A 21409-nucleotide genomic window follows, 5' to 3' on the forward strand; every position below is an offset into this window, starting at 1 on the left:
GTTACCAATCCTCGTGGGTTCGATAAATCTCTTTTGCCTTCCTTGTTGGAGAATTGTCCTATAACCCACTTGAAATCCATACAAATTCCTGTATCTGATATCCTTTTATCTAGTCACTATCGTAAACGTTTTATCAATTCTACTCTTTTGTGCGGTCATATATATATATATGTCTGTACTTTTTTTACATTTTATCTTAAAAAATACCTTTTCCGTTTATGAAAAAATTGAAAGGAAATTTTTGTGCAAAAAAAAATTCAAGAAGGATTATAAAATGTATAAAATTGAAGAATAAAATCGAAAGGAGTTTAAAGAAAAATTAAAAAAATGATTTAAAAAAGTCTTTATAAGGAATTTAAAGTTTACAACATTGAAAGCTTAAAAAAAATTAAGAAAAGCCAATGGGAAATAGTTCTAGAAAAATTAATGGAAGATTTCAGAAAGAAAACAAGAAAGGTCAAGGAAAAATAAAAAAAAAAGCTTGAATGAAAATGAAAAGTATTAAAAGAATACAGCTTTAAAAAATAAAGATATAAATAAAAGAAAATAATGAAGAAGACATTTTTTTTTAATTAAAAAGAAGATATTAAAAATAAAAGTGTCAAAAAGGAAAGAAAAAACAGAGGAAAATTAATTTCTCTAAGTAATTAAATTGAACATTGAAGTAGCAAAAATATAATAAAACTAAGGCAACATAAAAAAAATGATATAAAAATCCTTGATAAAATCGAGTGATTATTAAGCAATATAAAAATAATAAAATTAATAGATGTTTGAAGAAAACAAGTAACTTTAAAGAAAAAATAAGGTCAAGGTAGAATAAAAAAAGCTCCGAAAAAAGAAAAAGTATCTTCAAGAACAATGAAATTAAATTCAGCCAGTAATCGAGAAAAGATGAAAGAAAAATTAAAAAGCGATTTTTTTTTGTTTTATTTGCAAAGAATATAAAGCTCATGGTCAAAGACAATTTAAAAGCACTACATAACATAATTACAATATTATACAATATTAATCGCTATAAAATTAATAAAAAGTTTAAGAAGTTTAACCCTTTCAGGGGCAGTGGGACGTATACGTCCCACCTTTTTTGTTGTTGTATTTTTGGTATTTCCGGCATATTTATCTAATAATAATCATATATTTCTTATTTTTAGATTCTAAGGATATAATATAACGAATCTATAATATTGTTTATGAATAATTTATTATTGTTAACTTAATATTATTCCATCAATCTGAAAAATATGCATTTTTTTAATAATTAATTCAGCTATTTGTAAACGCGAAGTGCTACGACTTTGAAAATCTTTACTCGGGGGTTTTTGGGGTCCCTGATTACGAATCTGAGGTCAGTTTTTCAAAATTCAAAATGGCGGATCCAATATGGCGGACGACTTTTTAAAAATATAATGCAATTTGTATGAAACTCGTTACTCGGGGGTTTTCGGGGTTGCTGATTACGAATCAGATGTCAGTTTTTTAAAATTCAAAATGGCGGATCCAATATGGCGAATATATTGAATTAAAAAAAAAATGTCCGCCATATTGGATTCGCCATTTTGAATTTTTAAAATTTGCAAAATCTGACCTCGGATTTGTATTCAGCGACCCAAAAAACGTATAAATACGTAATGAAACAAAAATTTGTATGCTTAGAATAATGTGCCCCTGAAAGGGTTAAAAAAAATAATTAAGAGAAAGACAAAAAAAAACCTTTTAAGAAAAAACAAAGAAAGAAGAGAGAAAAATTATGGAGATGAAGCTTTAAGGAAAATGAAAAAAGCTTTATGTAATATAATCGAAGCTCAATGATATATATAAAAGGAGCTCAAAGGTAAATCAAAGGAAGCTTAAATGATATAAAGAAGAATTTTCAAGTAAAATTGGAAAAAAAAGAAAAAAAAAGCAAGAAAGATAAAAAGAACTTGAAAATAAATTTTTAAAGAGAATAAAAAAATGTCTAAAGAAAAATATTAAATTCAATTATATTATAAAGAAAATAGAAAATATGTTAAAAGAGGATTTAAAGTTTAAATATATTAATAGAAAAACTTTCTAAAAAAATCAAGAAGCGCAAAAAAATAATGAATATTGTCAAAAGAAAAAATAACTTGAAAAATATGAAAAACAGCTTTTAGAAAAGTCGAATAAATCGCGAAACGAAAATTCAGCAAAGAAGATCAAAGAAATATAAACAGATATAAGCTTTGAGAAAATTTAAAAGAAACTTAAAGAAATTTTAAAGGAAGTTTTAAGGAAAATAAAACAAGTTTTAAGATAAAACAAAGGGAAGTTAAAGAAAAATACTTTGAAAACAGTAAAAATTTTTTTTCTTAATATAACAATTTTTGAAAATAAAAAAAAAATTTCTAAAAATAAAAAAAACTTCAAAAATATAAGATTTTAAAGTTTTTAAAATTTCAAAAATCTCTTGTATATTTGTAGTAACAACCTAACAGTTTTTGAACTAATTATATAGGTACACACACAAAAAAAAAAGACGCACTATACGGTCATTTAAATGAGAATTTTTACTTAAAAAAAAAAAGAAAAAAAAATGAAGCAAAAGACTTCCTTTAACAAGACTTTGCGATTACAAGACTGAAATATATAGTGATTTCTTGGTGAGATAAAATGTTACCCTCTCTAGAAATTATTGTAACCCTTTATTCTTAAGCATCCTATTCTAACTAGAAGGTTCACTCAACCGAGGTCAAAATGTGGGGTAAAGTGCACAAGAGCAGGAAGACTAACAGGAAAAGTGCCCACGAATATTCTACATTTCTACAGTTCACCCATTAGCATACAATGTTTTGCAAAAAAAAGCTTGACTTCCCCTCTTCTTCATATCCTTCACACTTCCTTTCTCTTCATGATCCAAGAAAACTTCTTTATTGGTCAATTTTAAGAAATTTGTATTTTTTATTTTTTTTTTGCCATTCACATATTATTCATTTTTTCTCATTGGAAACAATTTTCTATAATTTAAATAAATAATAAATGAATATCAGATTGATTTTTTAAACATAAATTTTAAATTGATTTTAAAATAAATTTTTTTAATATTTAAATTCTAATTTGTCTTCTTTTGTCTTTTAATAATTTGATAACATTTTCTAATTCATAAATGAATTGAAATCATAAAACTTAATATTTGACTTAACAAAAATTTTGAATGAAAATATAGTTTCCCATTGATTCATAAATATATATATGTATATTATGAGAATGTACATTTGTGAAAAGGGAAGAAAGAAGAGAGTGTGGGTGAAATGGAAGTTATAGGAAACGAGTTGAGTCTGTAACGTTCCATCAGAATGGATGCAGCATCCGCGAGAGATTTCGCGCGTCGTAATTAATCATCGGAAAATTAACGCTCCGGTAGCTCGAGAAAAACGATGGAAAACATCGTGCCGCCATTAACGTTTCTGTCAGCTCGTGAAACAGCATTTTACGATGAAATTTTCACGTTCTATTTTTCATCTTTTTCTTTTCTTCTTTATATATACAGCATTTCCATTTTTTTTTCTTTTTATTTATATCCAAATACCAATTAATTTTCCGTCTATCGTTTCCCTGTCATTTCATTATTACTACATTATTCATTGTTTATATACAAGCGAACAACATTATTACGGCAATATGCGTGTATGATAGATTTTCTTCAAAGGCATCTCTTTCCTGATGTAAATGTCATAAGTTTAAAAATAAATAATCCCTGATGAAACGCGATTCTACGGAAACTACTCCAGGGAAATTCCGCAAAAATTTCCGCAAAATTTTTGAAAGAAGTTCTTTTGTAATTTTGCGAATTTTTTATAAGCATTACACACATAATCTCTATACAGAATTGCACAAAATTTTTGTTAGAATTTCACAACTGTACACTGAAAAAAATTTAGCCGAAATCCTCAACTACCTTTAGTTAACTGACTTGAAAGTAGTAAAAGTAACTACTTTTTTGGTTATTTTAACTATGTGCGTGTAGTCAATTTAACTATTTTTTATGTAGTTAAGAATTAGTAGTTAATTGTACTTAACAAAAGTAGTTAAATCAACTTCAAAAATTAGAACAATTACAAAATCTCCTTGACCCAACTAAATTCTTAGTTCTTTTAACTACTTTTTAATAGTTCATACAACTTTTTAAATTCAGTTAAGGACCTATTGAACTATGCAGGGTAGTTAAAAAGTAGTCAAATCTACTAGTTTTTTATTAAGTGTATTTTTTACTGATTTTTTTGTAATTTTAAAATAACTGCTGGTGGATACACTGAAAAAAATTAGTCGAGAAATTCAACTACCGTTAGTTAGTTGACTGAAAAATAGTAAATTTCTTTTGGAAAACGTTTTATTGACCTCTCAAATAAGTTCGACTAGATATTAATTAATCTATCATAAATTCTATATTATATCCACCAGGAACATCATCGTCGACTAGTTTTCGTTATAGTAGCAGCAGTTATTTTAAAATCACAAAAAAATCAGCAAAAAAATAAAGTTGTGGAATTTTATTGAAAATTTTGTGCAATTCTGTATGGAATTCTTCCAAAAAAATTCGCAAAATTACGAAAGGAATACTTTTAAAATTTTGCGGAATTCTGTATGGAATTTTCGTGGAGTGATTTCCGTAGAATCGTTTCACCTGGGATTAAACTAGTCCTTCAATGAATGGAATTGAGTATTTATTTATTTTTTATTTTTCGATATAAAGTTTTAAAAAATTAAACACAACTCATTGCAATGCCTAATTTAGATATATATATTTCTATTTTTCTGGACTTAAGAATAAAATTTTATGTTCAGTCATTAATTTTTTCCCGTGTGGTAAAAATTAAATATTCGTAAAAAAAAAGAATATAAATATTTATTTAGAATGAAATTTTTTTTTTTAACGCATATTGAATGAAATAGTGCGAAATTAATTTTGTGAAAAGTGAGCGCATAATTATAGATATATATGAATTGAAACTAGGTCAAAGACAAGGAAAAGTCAAATCGAAAACGTTTAAAACACCGCAGCAGCCAATCGTTGATAAATGAATTATCGAGTTATCAAGTTCTGATAATAACTGCGCGAAATTTCATAAAATGCCGTCATAGGAAAACGATAAACGTGGCAATATTTAAATTTTATATTTGCTCGTAATTCCCCGCGTGAGATCAATATTTCTTGTTTTCAAGTTCGTAAAACGTATATATTATTTATAGTAATATTCTATATTTCAAGTTTTTCGAGATTATAAGTTGTGATTTTTTTAAATTTCTGCAGTTAGAATAAAATTTTTTTTTATTACTTTGTCAATTATTTCTATTCAAAATGTTATTTTTGGCTAACAATTTTTTTTTTTTTTTAGAAAAGAGCTAAAAGAAAATTCCTTTCTAGTTTCATGCCAGCATGACTTTCATTTAAATAAAATTTTAATGTAGTTTATCATAAATTCTAGTTTGTTGAAATGTAATTTTATTTTTGTTCTAATTTAACTTTCATTTAGGTAGATTTAAATTTACTTTTAATTGAAATTTAATTTATTTACTTTCTTGTACTTTTTTTAAAAATAATTTTATTTCAGTGTAAATAATTTTAAAAAAAACTTTTGTTATTTTTTAAATAATTTTTTTTATTTCCTCACATGGAATCACTACTATTGAACTTTGACCTGATATTATATGTTTATACGAATCGATATAAAACTGATATAGAAAATTAATATTATAGCTTTACTTGAAGGGATAAACGGATATACCGTATTCTTGTTTAAAGCACTATAGGGACAAATGAAAGAACGAAATTAAAAATAGATTTATAATAAAAAAAAAATTTTTTTATAAAAATAATTTATAATTAATTCACCATTAATATTGTACTCTATTTTTAACCTTTATTTTTCTTTTCTTTTACAGGTAAGTGGTCAGCTCCTGATAAGCAGTATGGAAGAAAAGTTCATTCAGGTGTCTCTCGTGAATTTATCAATTGTAAGTTTGTTTTTTCTTTTTTTTTTACTATAAATATATATTTCTTATATTCTATTCTACTCTTAAAATTATCTTCTACTATACTTTATTTTAATTTAACACTTTCATTTATTCTTTATTTATCAAAAAAAGCATTTTACTTTTTTAAACATCAAAAATTACTTTCAAAGAAAAATCATTTTCAAAATGTAAAAAATTTCATAGCAATTTGAAATTAATTTTGAAACAGGCAAATTAAAAAAAGATGGGAAAAATTTTGATATTTTAAGAAAATAAATTTTTCAAATTTATGAAACATATATTTGATTCGGGTATAACACGATAAATTCCGTACAAATCAGTCCCAGAAACAGGCTTCTGTTTTCGCAAGAACTTGTTGTCCTTAAGAGCCTTCTTTTTTTTAACACCATTCTTCAAAGAGAAGGTTCGTATTTGATGTTCCTGATCTCGATATAACTATATATATGTTTGAGAAGAAACAGAAAAGATTAGTATCATCGCGAAGAGGAACTTTAAAAGTTATAAGGTCGATTTATTATTTTTTCTTCATACCGTTTTTGACATTAATAACAGTTAATAAATTTAAAAATATGGTCTTTATGAAACTTATATCACGAGACTGTCTTAGGAGTGACAACTGAAATTTTACAAAATACAACTTTGTAAATTTAATGGATGTCCAACTATATACATATATACAAAATTGTAAATGGTCACTTCGAAAAAAGATTCATAACCCTTTTTACGATCGAACAGTTCTCATATATAGGGTTTGCACTTTTCTTTTCTTATATATGTATATATATATATTTCTTTGCTTTTACTTTCTCCTCAACGAGGCGACGTTTATTTTGGTAAAAATACGAAAGTCCTCATAATTTAGGGCTGTCGAAGCACTTTGAACGATGACCGTGTAAAAGAATAGCTTTTGGTTTAAAAAAAAAAAAAAAAAAATAATGAAAAAATATCCACTAGCAATGAATATTGTCGAACTTGCTGTAACACTTTTTAAACTTTATAGCTTTTACGTCGCACTTGTCTTTCAAACTCGGTAAAAAATGTATTTTTTTTTTTCTTTAAAAACGTTACGTCCCATTATTTTACATATTTTTCAGCAGTGAATTTATTTTTTAGCTGCGAGAGTTGAAAAAAATGGTTTTCGTTCTTTAAAATGATTTTTTTTACTTATTTTTTATTACTATCTTTAATTATATTTCATTGCCTGTTAGAATTATCTTTTTTCTTATTATGATAAATAACTTTCTTCTAAAAATATTTTTCTTGCTTTCTTTCTCTTATATATATATATATATTTGATTCAATTTATATATTGCTTGATAAAAAATCTTCTTTACAGATAACTATTTTTGATTCTTTATCTTGTTGTATCTCTTTTTTCATTCAACATCTTTTTTTCTTATTCTTTTTGAAGAAATCCGTCATTTCTTTACTTGATGGAAAATTTTCATTATCAAGAAAAAGTACAACTTTTTTAAAAAAATGGCATCCTGTATTCATCAATTATAATTGATTTTTTTTTAATTAGAAAAATTTTTAATATTAAATTTATTTCCCAGAATTAACTAATTTTGTATTTTATTCTTATCTGTTTTTACAAGTAAAATCAAACTAAATAACTAATCGTGCTGCAATCGAATTTTTTTGAAAAAAAAACTATCATCGATTGCCATTAAATAAAAATTGTGTAAAAACATTGACCGATGGAGCTCTGATCAATCAATCAAAGTACCTCAAAGTCTCTCTCTCTTTCTCTCCGGTAAGCTTTTCCAGCAGTTCTGAGTCATTGATCACCGTTAAAGTTGGACATTTAATCCATTAAATTCTAATTGCAGTTTAAATTTTATCATTTTGACTTTCATTAGTTTCCATTTGGAAAATTAAATTCAAAAACAAAACTTTTAAAAAAGGAATTTTTAAATAATAAATAATAAACAATACATTTTTTTTAAATATGTATTTGTAGTTAACTAACTTTTTGATATGTTTTATTTTAATAATTTAATCTTTATAAATAATAAATGAATAAATAATAATAAATCATTATTACAAAATTTGTTTTCTAATAAAAATTTGAAATATAAATAAACTAAAAATAATCGTTAAAATTTTTTTATCTCTGTAGTTGAATGGAAAATAATAATAGTTATATTTATATAAAGAAAAAGATTATTTTGTTACTTTAGCACTGCATTATAATCAGTTATAATTGAAGTTAATTGTTGGATTTTGACTGACATCATTGCATCTTAATTTCTCTTTGGCCGCATATTGCTTTGAGCTACTTCTATTTAACTTAAAAATATGAGGGTTATAAATGCAATATAGTGGTTCGTTTAAATTCAATTATTACTTTTGAGCTTTGTGCGGTAAGGAAGATTCGAGATTAAAGGAGATTTAACGTTTTTTCACTTCATCTGAAGAAACAAGATGGTTTGTGGTTTAAAGGCAATTGAAATAAAAGAGGGAGAGATAATTAAAATCACATTTACAATATCATTTTTTAGTTTTATTTATGGCAATCGTAATAATTTATATTTTATAATTTAAAAGTATTTTTTTCAAAAATGAAAGTTTAGCGGACTATTTAATTAATTATACTTTAAACCTCAAGGTGATTAATATTAATTATTAATTAATAATTATTAAAAATATAATATCACCTATTATCATTGTGCACTTTCTTTTTTTTAAAAAAAAAGTCTTAACGTGTTTAATAAATTAGTTTTCAATATTCTTTTCAAGTTTATATATTATTAGAAAAAAATAATTTAAAAAAATTTAACGCTCCTAAATGTGTGAAACTAATAAATTTAAAACAATTTTAATAATTAATTAATGATAATATACTTAATTATTGAATATAATTAAGTTTATTCTTATTCTAATAAAATTCAATGTCTTGGTTAAAAGGTAATAATATTAATCGTAATATAACAACCACCATATTAATAATCCCAGAGGATATAGGATACATTTTATAATCATAGTTTAATTGCCTCATTATTTAATTATTATAACTAATATGCAAATTTATTTTTAAAAGTCAATGAATTCTAAATGAAAATTTATTACATATTCGTGAGAGAAAATTAAAAAATACATTATTCACAAAAATAAATGAAGTCAAAATGACAGGTTTTTTTTAAAGCTAATGTTATATTTTTAAAGTGTAAATAAATTATGAAGTTTTAAATTGATTTAAATATTCATTGAATATATGCGAATTAACTTTTCACTAAAATTATTAACAAAAATATGAATAAAAATCTAATATAAAATTATTATTTTTCTATATGTAACTATTCAGGTTTATTAACCGACAAAAGTTTCGGATTTATGTTCAATCAGTTTTGGTACCAGATGGCGTATAGAAGTTTAACCGTTCCCAAGTAATTTTTAAAAAATTGATATAGAGCAAAAAAAAAAAAAATGATTTCAGAACTTCAGGCACTTTCATTCGAAAAAATTATAGTTCCTAAAATATATTTCTAATTGCTTGCAATTTAAAAAATGTTATATTTATATTTCGTATATGATTTCGTATATCTATATATAGATTAGTATCTATAATTCCAGTTCCCAATTGGAAAAACTTTAATCTGCCAATAAATTTGAAAAACTCATATATATAGCACAGGCGACCAATTACTTCCATTTGAGGAAACTTTCCTCCAATTATTTCATTTTGCACTCCCCTCGGTGAATTTCCACTAAAATTTCGATTAGTTTTGTTACGTCATCACGGGGAACCCTCGCTGCATCTGTCTTATAACATACCTCGATATAGGTCTGTTGACCCTGCATGCACGAAATCCAAGGGGTATAATATTCATATATATATGTATGCCCCTCGGATTTCCTTTTTAGACCCCCTTGGAAATTCGTATACAATATATAGAAACAACTTGGTCTCACTGTATAGTATATATATATATATATGGGCTCACAAGATAATCCCCCGATTACGACGAGGAAATTATAACTGACATGAGGAAAAACCAATCGTGGAACGTGAAGGGATTATAATGAAGAAAAGGGTTGCGGTTATCCTGAAACGCTATTCTCTCTCTAAATGTCATATTGTGTTTAGAATATTTAAGTATGACGGACAGAGAGGAAAATTATCCATGTGCGCACCATTAATGTTTTACAAGTCCCCTGTCGTATTTTCCATATAAGAGATCTTTCCAAGACTAGAAATTATATATATTATTCAGGGGGTGTGTGTTGACTACGCACTTTTGACCCACCCCTCTGTTAAAAGCAATAAACTTATAGATTCATTATTGTCCGCAAAGATTTTGACTCTCTATACATATGTTCACTTGAAATTTTAATTAATGAGGTGCCGAGTTTGTATAAATATGGCGTTATTTTTTTGCACCAGATTAAATATAGTTCTTTCCATTTGACTCATTTAAATTCTCTCTCTCTCTCTCTCTCTCTCTCTCTCTCTCTTGTTCTGACGAAAAATTCTTTCATAATTGGATAGACGGAAATTATTTGACTTTGATGAAACTTTATTCCAGTCATTCGCACGTTTATTGAAGTAATTTTTCTATGCAATTTCATTGCTTTCATTTAAATTCTATAATGTTTCCAGTTATAAAGTACACTTTTACACTTTAATAACAGAACTATGTTAAAAGTGTCAGTTTTCCAACATTCTTTCATTTTCTCCATATATATAATCATACAGTTGAAGAAATTTTTTATTCCAATCTTTAAATAAAATTTTTATTTCAATTAGTTATTTAAAAGAAAGAAAATTTATTTTAAATAAATATTTAGATAAATATGAAAAATATTGATTAAAAATATTAATATTAAATAATAAATATTAATTTGTTTAAATTGAAAAAATTGTTATGAATATAAATTTTAAGATATTTTAAATATTTAGAGTTAAAAAAAAAACAGTCCACTAACAGAAATAATAAATTGAGCCGACATTAAAAAGTCAAAAGCGTAAATTTGTCAGGATATTAATTTTTTACTCGATGAGAATACTTATTTTAATGGAAATTGCTTTAAAGCAATATGATGTTTTATAAAAGAAGAAAAAAAATTCATAATCTTTTTACATCCCTCATTCGATGGCTTATTCGTCGGGAAAATGTTTTTGCACCCCCTATTATGCTTTTTTCTCGCGTATCAATTCTTTATCGTTTTATTGTGTATATTCACACTTCTCTTTCTCTCATTGAAAACTTTTCTATATATTTCTTAACTATATTTTTCTTGACTAATATGACACTAAAGTTACCAACGCGTTGATTTGATGAAAAAATTTTTTTTCACAACCGGATTTTTATCTGCTTCGATTGGGGATTTCAAGTATTTGGAATTTGAGATCAAAAATAAAGAAATTTAATTTTAATAATTGCTTCTTGACCTTTAAATTAATCTAAAAATTAATAATTCCTAAAAATTTTCCTCTAATATTTGGAAACTAAAATCCGTTATCCACGTTTTTTGTGCTTGGGAAATTCTGTTAAGCCATCACCTAGATATACGTATATAAAAAAAAATCGCTTCATCCCTCGCGCGATCTTTCGTCAACCCCGTATGGAAAAGTGCAGCTATATTTTTTTTAGTTTAAACCCTCTTGAGGGCTAGAATAGATGGGGGATAAGCTCAAATGGAGTTTAAGTAAATTGCGACCCACTTTCTAAAATCTAAAGAGTTTTCTTATTCTTTTATTTGGAAAAATCCTCTTATATCTTCGTTTCTCGCTCGCTTTAAATGGAAAACTGTTAGAATTTTTTTTTTTTATTATTACATCCAAAGTATATTTATCCAAAGCTAAATAAATATTTTTTTTTCAAATTAATTTTATTCGACTGCGTTTTAAAAAATTCTTCTGAATGCATCTATTTTTTCACTTTAAAATTTACACTCAGAGAAAAATTTATTTGAAACAACCAAAATGGAGATAAGCAAATAATTTTAGTTGAATGTAACAAATTTTTACATTGCATGAAAACCAAATTATTTTTAAATATTAGAAAAAATAATTGTAATTAAAAATCACTCTGCAAATAATGCCAACCTAGAAATCTGAAATTCCGGCCAGAATTATTTTGTATAATTTGAAATTTGTCACTTCTGAATATAGAATTCAAAATGAGTTGCAACAAAAATGAATCCAAGTTTCTTCAATGAGAAAAATATTCTCATTTTGCAAATTTTTATATTATTTTTTTAATTTTCAAATAAATTATAAGTTCTAATTTCAAAACATTTTTTTTTTTTTTTGACTAAATTTTAATATATTATTTCGCGAAAGTAGCATATAAAGCGAATAAATATTTTTTTCCTTAGCATATATATATATATATATATATATATATATATTATACACTTTAGACGAAATTTCGTGCTTGTAATAAACCGCAGGATCGTCCTACTATAACCTCATTGAGTCTCAGTCTGATGGATAAAAGTCGAAGGGTGAAGAGTGTCGTTTTTCTGTCTGAGGTGGCTTAAAAGAGGGAAAGACCCCCGGAGAATGCAATGAGGGCGAGTGCGAGATTGAGAGAGGGAAGAGAGAGAGAGAGAAAAAAAAAACAGTGTCGCAAAAATACGGCGGGAAGTTTGAAAGACCATATCGCGTCGGCAAACAACTATCTCTATAAAAGTAAATTCACGACTACGAATCACTTCAGCAATGAAATCGTCAGGATATTCCTTCTTTTTTTTATCCTTTGCAAAATCTCCTGAGAAAACACACTGGACGAAGAAAATTTCACTCTATTCTTTTTTGACCCAATAGATAGCTTCAAAATTAGTTCTATCAGACTTTACGAGCTAATCTCGCCCCCTCCCCAAAAAAGAGGCCGCCTTTCAGTTGGTTTCGAGGGTTTAATCTTTATATGTCGTATAGCTTCTAAATTTCTTCGAGTTATCCGCACTGATCTTTTAAGGGCGGGCGGGAATGTTCGTTGCTTTGGGGCAAAATTGAGTCCTCGTGAGATAAGCAAAATGTACAGAAAATATGAGGGAGGAAAAGAAACGTGGAGCACCATTTTATAGGATGATCAAAGTTAAATAAAAAAAAATTTCCGATATCTTCAAAATTGAGCATATAATGATTGAGTGTTATTATCTCATATATATATATATATATATATATATATATATATTGAGTGTGTCTCATAAACTCATTTTCCAAAATATATCATTTAAAAGATAAACATTATTTTCTTTTTATTTTCTGATAAGTGGAGCTCATAAATTTGTATAGAATCAACAATTTTTTTAAAATTTTATTTCTCGCAGGATTTAACTCTCTAAATTTAAAAAAACATGAACTCATTTTTGTTGCAGTTCAAAATGAGCTAAAGCTGACTTATTTTGAATTCAGGTTTTTTCTGTGTACTAAAATTTTAGTGAGAAATGACTAAAAATTAGTGAACGAATTCTCACTAATTCAAATTTAGAGTAAGATTAATTTTCTTAAAATAAAATATAACAATTTCAAGAAATTTTTTTTCTCTTATAAACTTTCTGATTAAAAAAGCACATAATTGAAAAATACAATAAATCTCGTTAGTTCCATTAAAAAAAAATTGTCCTTTAGACCAAAAGAAGCTTATATAAAAATGAGTTCTTCTTTTGGTTTCTAAGTCCCTTTTGTAGATATATATGCTCGGAGTTCTCGTGTGCGCCACGTTTTCTGACCATAATAGAGTTATCGTTGGAGAAGGATCACATGACCGCAGAGAACCCCTCGCTTCGAAACTGCGAGTTCAAGTCTCTAATCCCAGCTCACTTGGACTATATGGTCTTTTCTTCTCTGTTCCTCTATACCTCTTCATCCCCTCTCTCTCTCTTTATTTATATATATATATACGGTTTTCTCCTCGAACAAACCACATCCGCCGTTATATATCGATTAAACGTGTGCACACTGAAGAAGTGCAATTCCATGCTATATATATGAAACACATGCAGTACAAAAACGATGCTTGCGCGAACTTGCGAGTTTATTGCGAGAACACAAGTTCATCATCATTCGCCCCCTCATCGAAGAATGTCATTTGAACGGCAAAGGATCGCACACCCTTTAAACATTACCCGCGTCGTGTACCAAGAAGTGGCAGCATTAAAGTCATGCTCTAGAAATTCTATTATCCACATTTTCTTTTTTTAAGCTTCTCTATTGTGTTCACAAACATAATGTTCCATTTGCAAGCAAAAACGATTCTAAAAATAATATTGAGTTTTAATTGACAAAAAACTTTGGGGTTAGGTGTTTATATGCTACGAATTTAATAATTGTTCGAAAAAAGAAATATTACATCAATAATTTTAATCAGCTGCAAACGAAAAGAATATTTTTACTAATATGTATATATGTATTTGCATTATCTATAGATATGCGATTCTAAAAATATACCGATTTAAAATAAATTAATAATGTATTAATGATAACAATGTGTATATGTACTTACAAAGTTCTGGAAATTATAATATATTTGTTAAATGTCACTAACAATAGATTAATCTTAATAGATTCAATAATTTAATGTCTTCTTTAAATGTGTATTTGACACTTATACAAAAAATATTCCACAATAGGAGACGCCATTTGACACTCGACGAAGTTTAGTGTTACCGACAGTGAACACTAGGAGCGCTACCTTCACGCCACGTGACTATTTCTCTAACATTAAAAGGGTACATAAAAATTTTGATTTGAATTTTGATTTTAAAAAAACAGTTTTTAATTGAAAAAGATGATTTAAAATTACTGTCTTTTCTTTAAAAATAGATAAAAGTCAAATAATATGTGACACTCCACGAGAAAAAGGACCTTACGTCATAAAAATTTTAGGTTATCTTTAGTTATAGTTTTGCTTTGAAAAACAATTTCTTTTTAATTTATGTAAAATCAAAATTATTTTTTATTAAATCACAAGCATAAACTAAATTAACTTTTGTTTTTAATAATAATAAAGAAAATATTTTCTCATCATTTAAAAATAAATCTTATGATTTTGCCGATTTACAAAAAATTTACAAATAAAAAGAAAATTTCTGTCAAATACAATAAAAATTTGAAAATATCAATTAAAATAATAGAAATTATCAATAAAATGAAAAAAAAAATTGTAATTTTTTTTCTTCCTCATACAAAATATTCATTCCTCTATATATAAATCACTAGAAATGAAAGAAGCAATGGAAGGAACCAGTAACAATGATGCTATTTATATATCATTTTAAAAATATAATCTCTTACATAATTGTTTTCTAAATACTTTTACCTGCGCTTTCAGGTATAAAGCTTTATAATAACCAAATGGTATATAATAAGTTAATGGAAAATCTTTTACAGTCATTTGTGATACATTATTGTGAATGCTGTAGGTGATTAAAAGACATTAGTCAGCAGCTGATACATTTCCTGAAATAAAGGCTTATTCATCCCCTAGTGGAATGTACTCCAGAGAAAGAGAGAGAGAGAGAGAAAGAATCGTAGTCTGCCATCAAGTGGTATTTTTGTCTGAAGCAAAGTCTTAACTTTGATGAGTACAGCTGAATCAAGATGTCTATATAGCCGCACTGCAATTTCATGTCCGAGAAGTGGACACTCAATATTCTGATTGATGGGAAATCAATTTTAGAATTAAATGACCACTCGACTAAGCAAAGATTAATTATATAATAATCAGATGCACTTTTCGTCGATTAAAAATTAGCCATTCAAATTTAACGACAAAATTTTTTTTATTTTTAAAAATTTTTAATATTGATTTTCTCTAAATATCATGGGAAATGAAAGAAAAAATAGTTTTAAAAATTTTTACTCTCTTTTGAAGAATTATACGGCATTTACATATATGTCAGAGTATAAAAATTTAAAACTTGGCTTACATAACATTACTGTCTATCATACACCTCGTTAACATGTCTCACTTTCCGCGTACTATATTATCGTATATGAATTTGTATTTTTTTCACCTTTTTATTATCATACAGTGCAAATTTCCTGCTTAGTTATGTTTCTCGTCATACATAATATATATGATATATAAATTTTTGATGTTATATCGCGTGCATGCTTTTTGAGTTAATGACACTGTGACACTATCCATGAAATTGAGCGATTCTCTCTCTCTCTCTCTCTCTCTCAATATATATATATATAGTATATTGTGATAAAGCTACCTTAATATTCCTTACTGTGGTGATATATGAATTACCATCGTGTGTCCTTTATGCATTCTACTCTCCAGACGTCGTGCAATTTGAGATTAATATGAAGTCCCCATCAAGTATTCAGCATTAATTACATGAGTGTCTCTTGTCATTGATAAGTGTCTCTAATTAAACACCACGTTGTACATTACCTTCATTCGATACAAAATTATTCTTGAAATGTATTAATTACTTTTACTATAATTATATTTGTTTTTTTATTTATTAATAATTTATCGCTTTAATTTGTTTATATTCATTAGAATAAAGAAATAAATTATAAAATAAAGAAAAATAAAATTAAAAACTTTACTACTTTAAAAGTAAAACATAAACTTTCCGCAGTTTCTGCGCATTTCTAGCAATTTTTACTCCGAAAATAGTCAAATTTACTCCTAAAATAGTAAATTTTACAATTTCTGGAGTAAAAATTGACAGAAATGCGCACTATACTTTTAAAGTATAGTAAAAGTTACTTTATTCGTTTTTCCATTTTTCTCCGTGCAATAATTTGGCATTTAAATTAAAAATTTCTAAACAAACTGACGTGAACATAACCTATAATTCGATTGCTTCTTAGGTCCCTTTCTTTAGAGCGCAGCACATTTTTTTACAATTTTCTGTGGCAACGAATTTTTTGCTACAACAGCATAAACTTTATTTGTCAATATAAGAACAGCAAATAAGTTTAAACTCTCGACTTTTTTTGTCTTTTATATACGTCATAGCTAACATTTTAGCATCTGTAGCAAACATTTTAGCTGCTGTAGCAAACTTTTCCAGTATCTATATAGTTAATTCATTTTTTGAGAAACATATAATAAAGATAATTTTAATATTTAAATTGAAAATACTTTTTTTTTCTATAAGAAGAATTATTATATTTTCTCGTATCTCTTGATTTATTATAAAAAGTTTTCAGTTGATTCGAGATTTTGAGTAAATACAAGCTGAGGGTAAAAATATAATTTACAAGAATGTGTAATAACATCAAGTGAAGATGACAGTTTTACGCTTTTTGTCATCATTTTTTTTTTTCCTCCTTTTTTTAAGATATAGTGCGTTAAGAAATTGTTCTTTTCCAAGATGGGGGAGAAAAAAATAATAATGTATAAAGTTTCAATTTTGTGAAGAAAATGAATGAAATGTAACGACTTGCTGTGTGAGATAAATGCCACATTCTCGGCTCAGCTATATAGACATTGAATTCCCCATGCCCTTTTCTTCTGGGCAATCAAAGTGAATGCGCGTATCATCATCATCATCGTCTTCGTCGTCGTCGTTGTCATAGTCAACATCTCTTCGTCGCGTCGTCGTTTTCCTTCTCCTCTTTCCTGCCAATTCACAAGCAACGTTATGGTATATCGCCTCGTGTTATATATATATATATATAAGAACAATCCCTTAGGCCAAGAAACTCTGATTGCAAGAGGGGCGGAAGTGATTTTTTATTATGCAAATTTCTTATAGCCGAGCTTATAGAAGGGGAGAGAGAGAGAGTTAAGATGAAATTGTCGGAAAAGGTGAACTTAATTCAACCTCCCAACAAGCGAGAAATGAAGCCAAGTTAATATATATAATACATAGATAAAAGAAATCATGAAATTCGCCCTTGACTTAATATTAAGAATTCCAGACAAGATTTATTTTTCCTTTGGAGAGAAATTTTTTTTTTTTTAAATTCTCAATGAAAAAGAAATTTTAATTAACGGAATTTTTTATATATAAATAACGAAAACTTTACATAAAATTATTTTACAATTTCAAAGATGCACTGAAAAACAAAATTTGATTCAAATAATCGACTTGATTATTGATTAAATAAATATTTATTTGTATCAAATAATTATTATTTAAATCAATTAAATGGTATTTTTTTCAAATACAGAAATTATTTGTTCAATTACAGTATTTATTTAATTCAAATAAAATTTATTTGGTTCAAGTATAAATATGTAACGCGATTTGAAGAAACGGACCTCAAAAGCAAATCACTTTAAGATTATGTTTGTTTTAGTTTTTTTTTGATTGAAAGTTTTTTTAATTATTGCAAATTAAGATCAGTGTTTATTAAATATTTTAGTTGTAATGGCAACTTAAACATCAATAATTGAGCTGCCGGATCAAAGAAGGGCACATAACTAATGTAATTCAAATAATGGGTTGATCCTTTTTTTGTATTTTCATTTCAAAAATTGCAAACATAACCTATAATTTCTTGCTTCTATGGTCCCTTTTTCAGATCGCGTCACTTATTTAATTAATAATAGTCCAGTAGACAATTATTTAAATCAAATAATTTTTTTTCAGTGTGGTAGTTTTATAATTTTTATGTAGTTTTCAAAAAATTGTTGTTTTTTAATGAATGGTAATCAAAATTAATTTTACTAAATTTTGAAAGACCTAGTCGCTCTCTAAATGTGAATTAGTAAAAATTTTAACAAATTTTTGTTTTTGAATTTAGTAAAATTTAACTAATTCAAAAGCAAAAAGTAAGTAACTAATTCAAATTAGTTGAAATTTTTATTTCAAATATGCTATAGAATCTATATAATATTTAACAAATTCTATAGCATATGCTTTAGAATCAATAATTTTTATACCTTTGGCAGAAATGCTATTGATTCAATAGCATATTTTTCTCAGTGTATTAATTCCAATTTAGAGAGTGTGCAATTTTCAAAAAAAAAAATTTTTTTATCAGACATTCTCTCTAAATCTGAATTAGTGATTTAGACTACTAATTTAAATTAGTAAGAATTTTCACTAATTTTTAATCACTTTTTACTAAAACTTTAGTCAAAAAATTTAAAACTACTAAATCAAATAGTAATATTTTACTAAAAATTAGTAAAAATTCTTACTAAATTAAATTAGTAGCTCACTTTTCACTAATTCAAATTTAGAGAGTTAATTGTAATTTTTATTAATAATTAGCATTTTTTCCTTTTCAATTCTCTTATTGTTAGTTTTTTGTTAAATAACAATTGTTTTAAAAAATATGAAAAACAAACATTTTATTTATTCAATAACTGTTAAACAAAATATTGTTCATATAATAATTCAATAAACTGAATTACACTGAGAAAACGATATGTTTGATTCAAACATAATATGTTTAACCCAAACTTAAAATAGCTTTGTTATACAGTCAAACATATTTATGTCTAAATTAAATATATTCTCTGGTTGGTTCAATGTGAAAATATATTTAATTTAAACATAAATTATGGTTAATTTCAATTTATTCATAATAAATTTTTAAGTTTAAATCAAACATAAAAATTTTAAACATATTTTCAGTTTAAGCCAAACAGAAAATATGTTTGAATCAAACATAATTATTCAAACAAATAATAATTTTAAGCCAAAGTAGAAAATATTTTCTATATATTAAAATTAAACATAAAAACTGTGTTGGGTTAAACAAAAACTTTTAAACTGATCTTTATATTTGAAACAAATAATTCTTTTTCTCAGTGTATAGTTAATCTTTCAAAAAAAATTGTTGAAAAGAAAAAATAAAGAGTGAAGCATTTTCATCTAATTAACGAAGTGAGAAGTTTGTAAAAATCCTACGTAATGGGTATACAAAAGAAATAAATTATTATTATATATAGTTAATATTTCAAAGAGCAAAATGAGCAATTATTTATAATAAAAATTGAATAAAAATAAATAATTCTTTACTAATTTTAAACAAAAAAAGACACAAAAAGTTAAATAATTATTATTTAACAACAAATTTTAGATCAAATTAATTTTTATTTAAAATTGGATTTTTTAAAACTTTTGTTATAATCAATTTTAATTATAGTATTATTTATTGTAAAAGAAAATTTTTTAATTTAGTATTACGTTTGTATGGATTGAACATATATTTAAAAAGTTGTTAAATGACATTTTGTCTAAAATAATTTTTTTTTTTTATTAAAAATTATTAAGTTTGTTTATATAATTATTAACAACTTTCATCTATTATTATTATTTTTTTATTGTGATTGAAATTGCGATCATTTGCGGTGTGTATATAGAATTCAGGGAATTCAGTGATATAAAAGTGAAAATAAAATCGAGAATGTCAGACACGTATCGTGAAAATTTGTATGTAGTGGTGGGGGGGAGGGACGAAATAGAAAGGGTCGGCCCTTTAAATGGGGTGACTTATAGAGAGAAGAAAAATAAGTTTCAGTATTGTCGGAATTGTGCCCAAGAGAGGTTCGTGCGTGTATATATATAACATAGAAAATTTTCCCTCCAATTTATAGTAAACAGAAACGTTTGATGTCCTGAAACCCTCGATTCCCAGAAAGGCCATTGCACTCGGGCCAGACATTTTTTCGGGAATTAAGTAGTACAGATAAACGAAAAATCCGACAAGCCGATTTAGTTGAAGAGTTCAACACTGCCGCACAGTGACATAGGTCATTGAGTTGTTTGTGTCCGTCCAAAGAAGACGTTCCTTCACTGTTATTCCTTCTTCCCTTTACGTACTTATTTATATATATAGTTTTAATTCTCGATGTCATTCATTGCCTCATGTCGGAAGTGGTAATATCAATAATTTTTCATCCGAGTCACGTGTCTATGAAACATATTTAATGTAATTTTTACATAAACGCGGGAATTATTTGAATTAATTTTTTTCTCGTGTGTGTGTGTTTTTCTGATTTTTTTACTTCTAATTGTGTTTAAGTGATTTTTAAAAAAAAAACCAAACAAGATGATGGCCATTTATAGATGTCCAGGCTACTGCAATAATTGTTCTAAAGTGAAACCTATGATAAGAAGAGGTAAATTTTTTAGTATATATGCGAAAACATTATTTAATTAATTTAAATTTTAATATGGTTACAGCATATTTAAATAATTTGCTTTCTTAATTGAACGAAAAATTTAATTAAAAATTTTAATCAAATTTATGTAAATTAAAATAAGAAAAATTTTCCTCCCTTTTTTTTTATTAAAATTACTATTTTTAAACACAGTATTTACCTTTAAGGTGTAAAATTTATTTTTCAATGTCTTCATAAAAATAAATATATATATATATATATAATTTTCTGTAAATAAAACTATAATTCTTCTCATAATGTAATTAATTATGTAATATTATTGATTATTTTATTATTGAATAAATTCTATCTATATATTTTTTTAAATAATTCTAGTGATAAATTTTTCTATATTTCGTTAAATTATTTTT

At 25.9% G+C, this 21409-nt stretch overlaps 1 protein-coding gene across 4 annotated transcripts in view; it reads left to right on the plus strand.

Moving 5' to 3' along the window:
- LOC127279367 (cytoplasmic polyadenylation element-binding protein 2) overlaps positions 1-21409 on the plus strand; it is a 367840-nt gene that overhangs the window by 321972 nt on the left and 24459 nt on the right. For 3 of the 4 annotated variants that reach the window (XM_051301677.1, XM_051301678.1, XM_051301680.1), the window contains one exon: positions 5905-5976. The exons of the other annotated variant lie outside the window; for it this stretch is intronic. In XM_051301677.1, coding sequence (XP_051157634.1) covers positions 5905-5976 — 72 coding nt within the window. The remainder of the gene's footprint in view (positions 1-5904; positions 5977-21409) is intronic. 4 annotated transcript variants of the gene reach the window in all.

The sequence above is a fragment of the Leptopilina boulardi genome, unplaced genomic scaffold (assembly GCF_019393585.1).
Source record: "Leptopilina boulardi isolate dan_hultmark-lab unplaced genomic scaffold, ZJU_Lbou_2.1 LbouV2_216, whole genome shotgun sequence".
Classification (NCBI taxonomy): Eukaryota; Metazoa; Arthropoda; class Insecta; order Hymenoptera; family Figitidae; genus Leptopilina; species Leptopilina boulardi.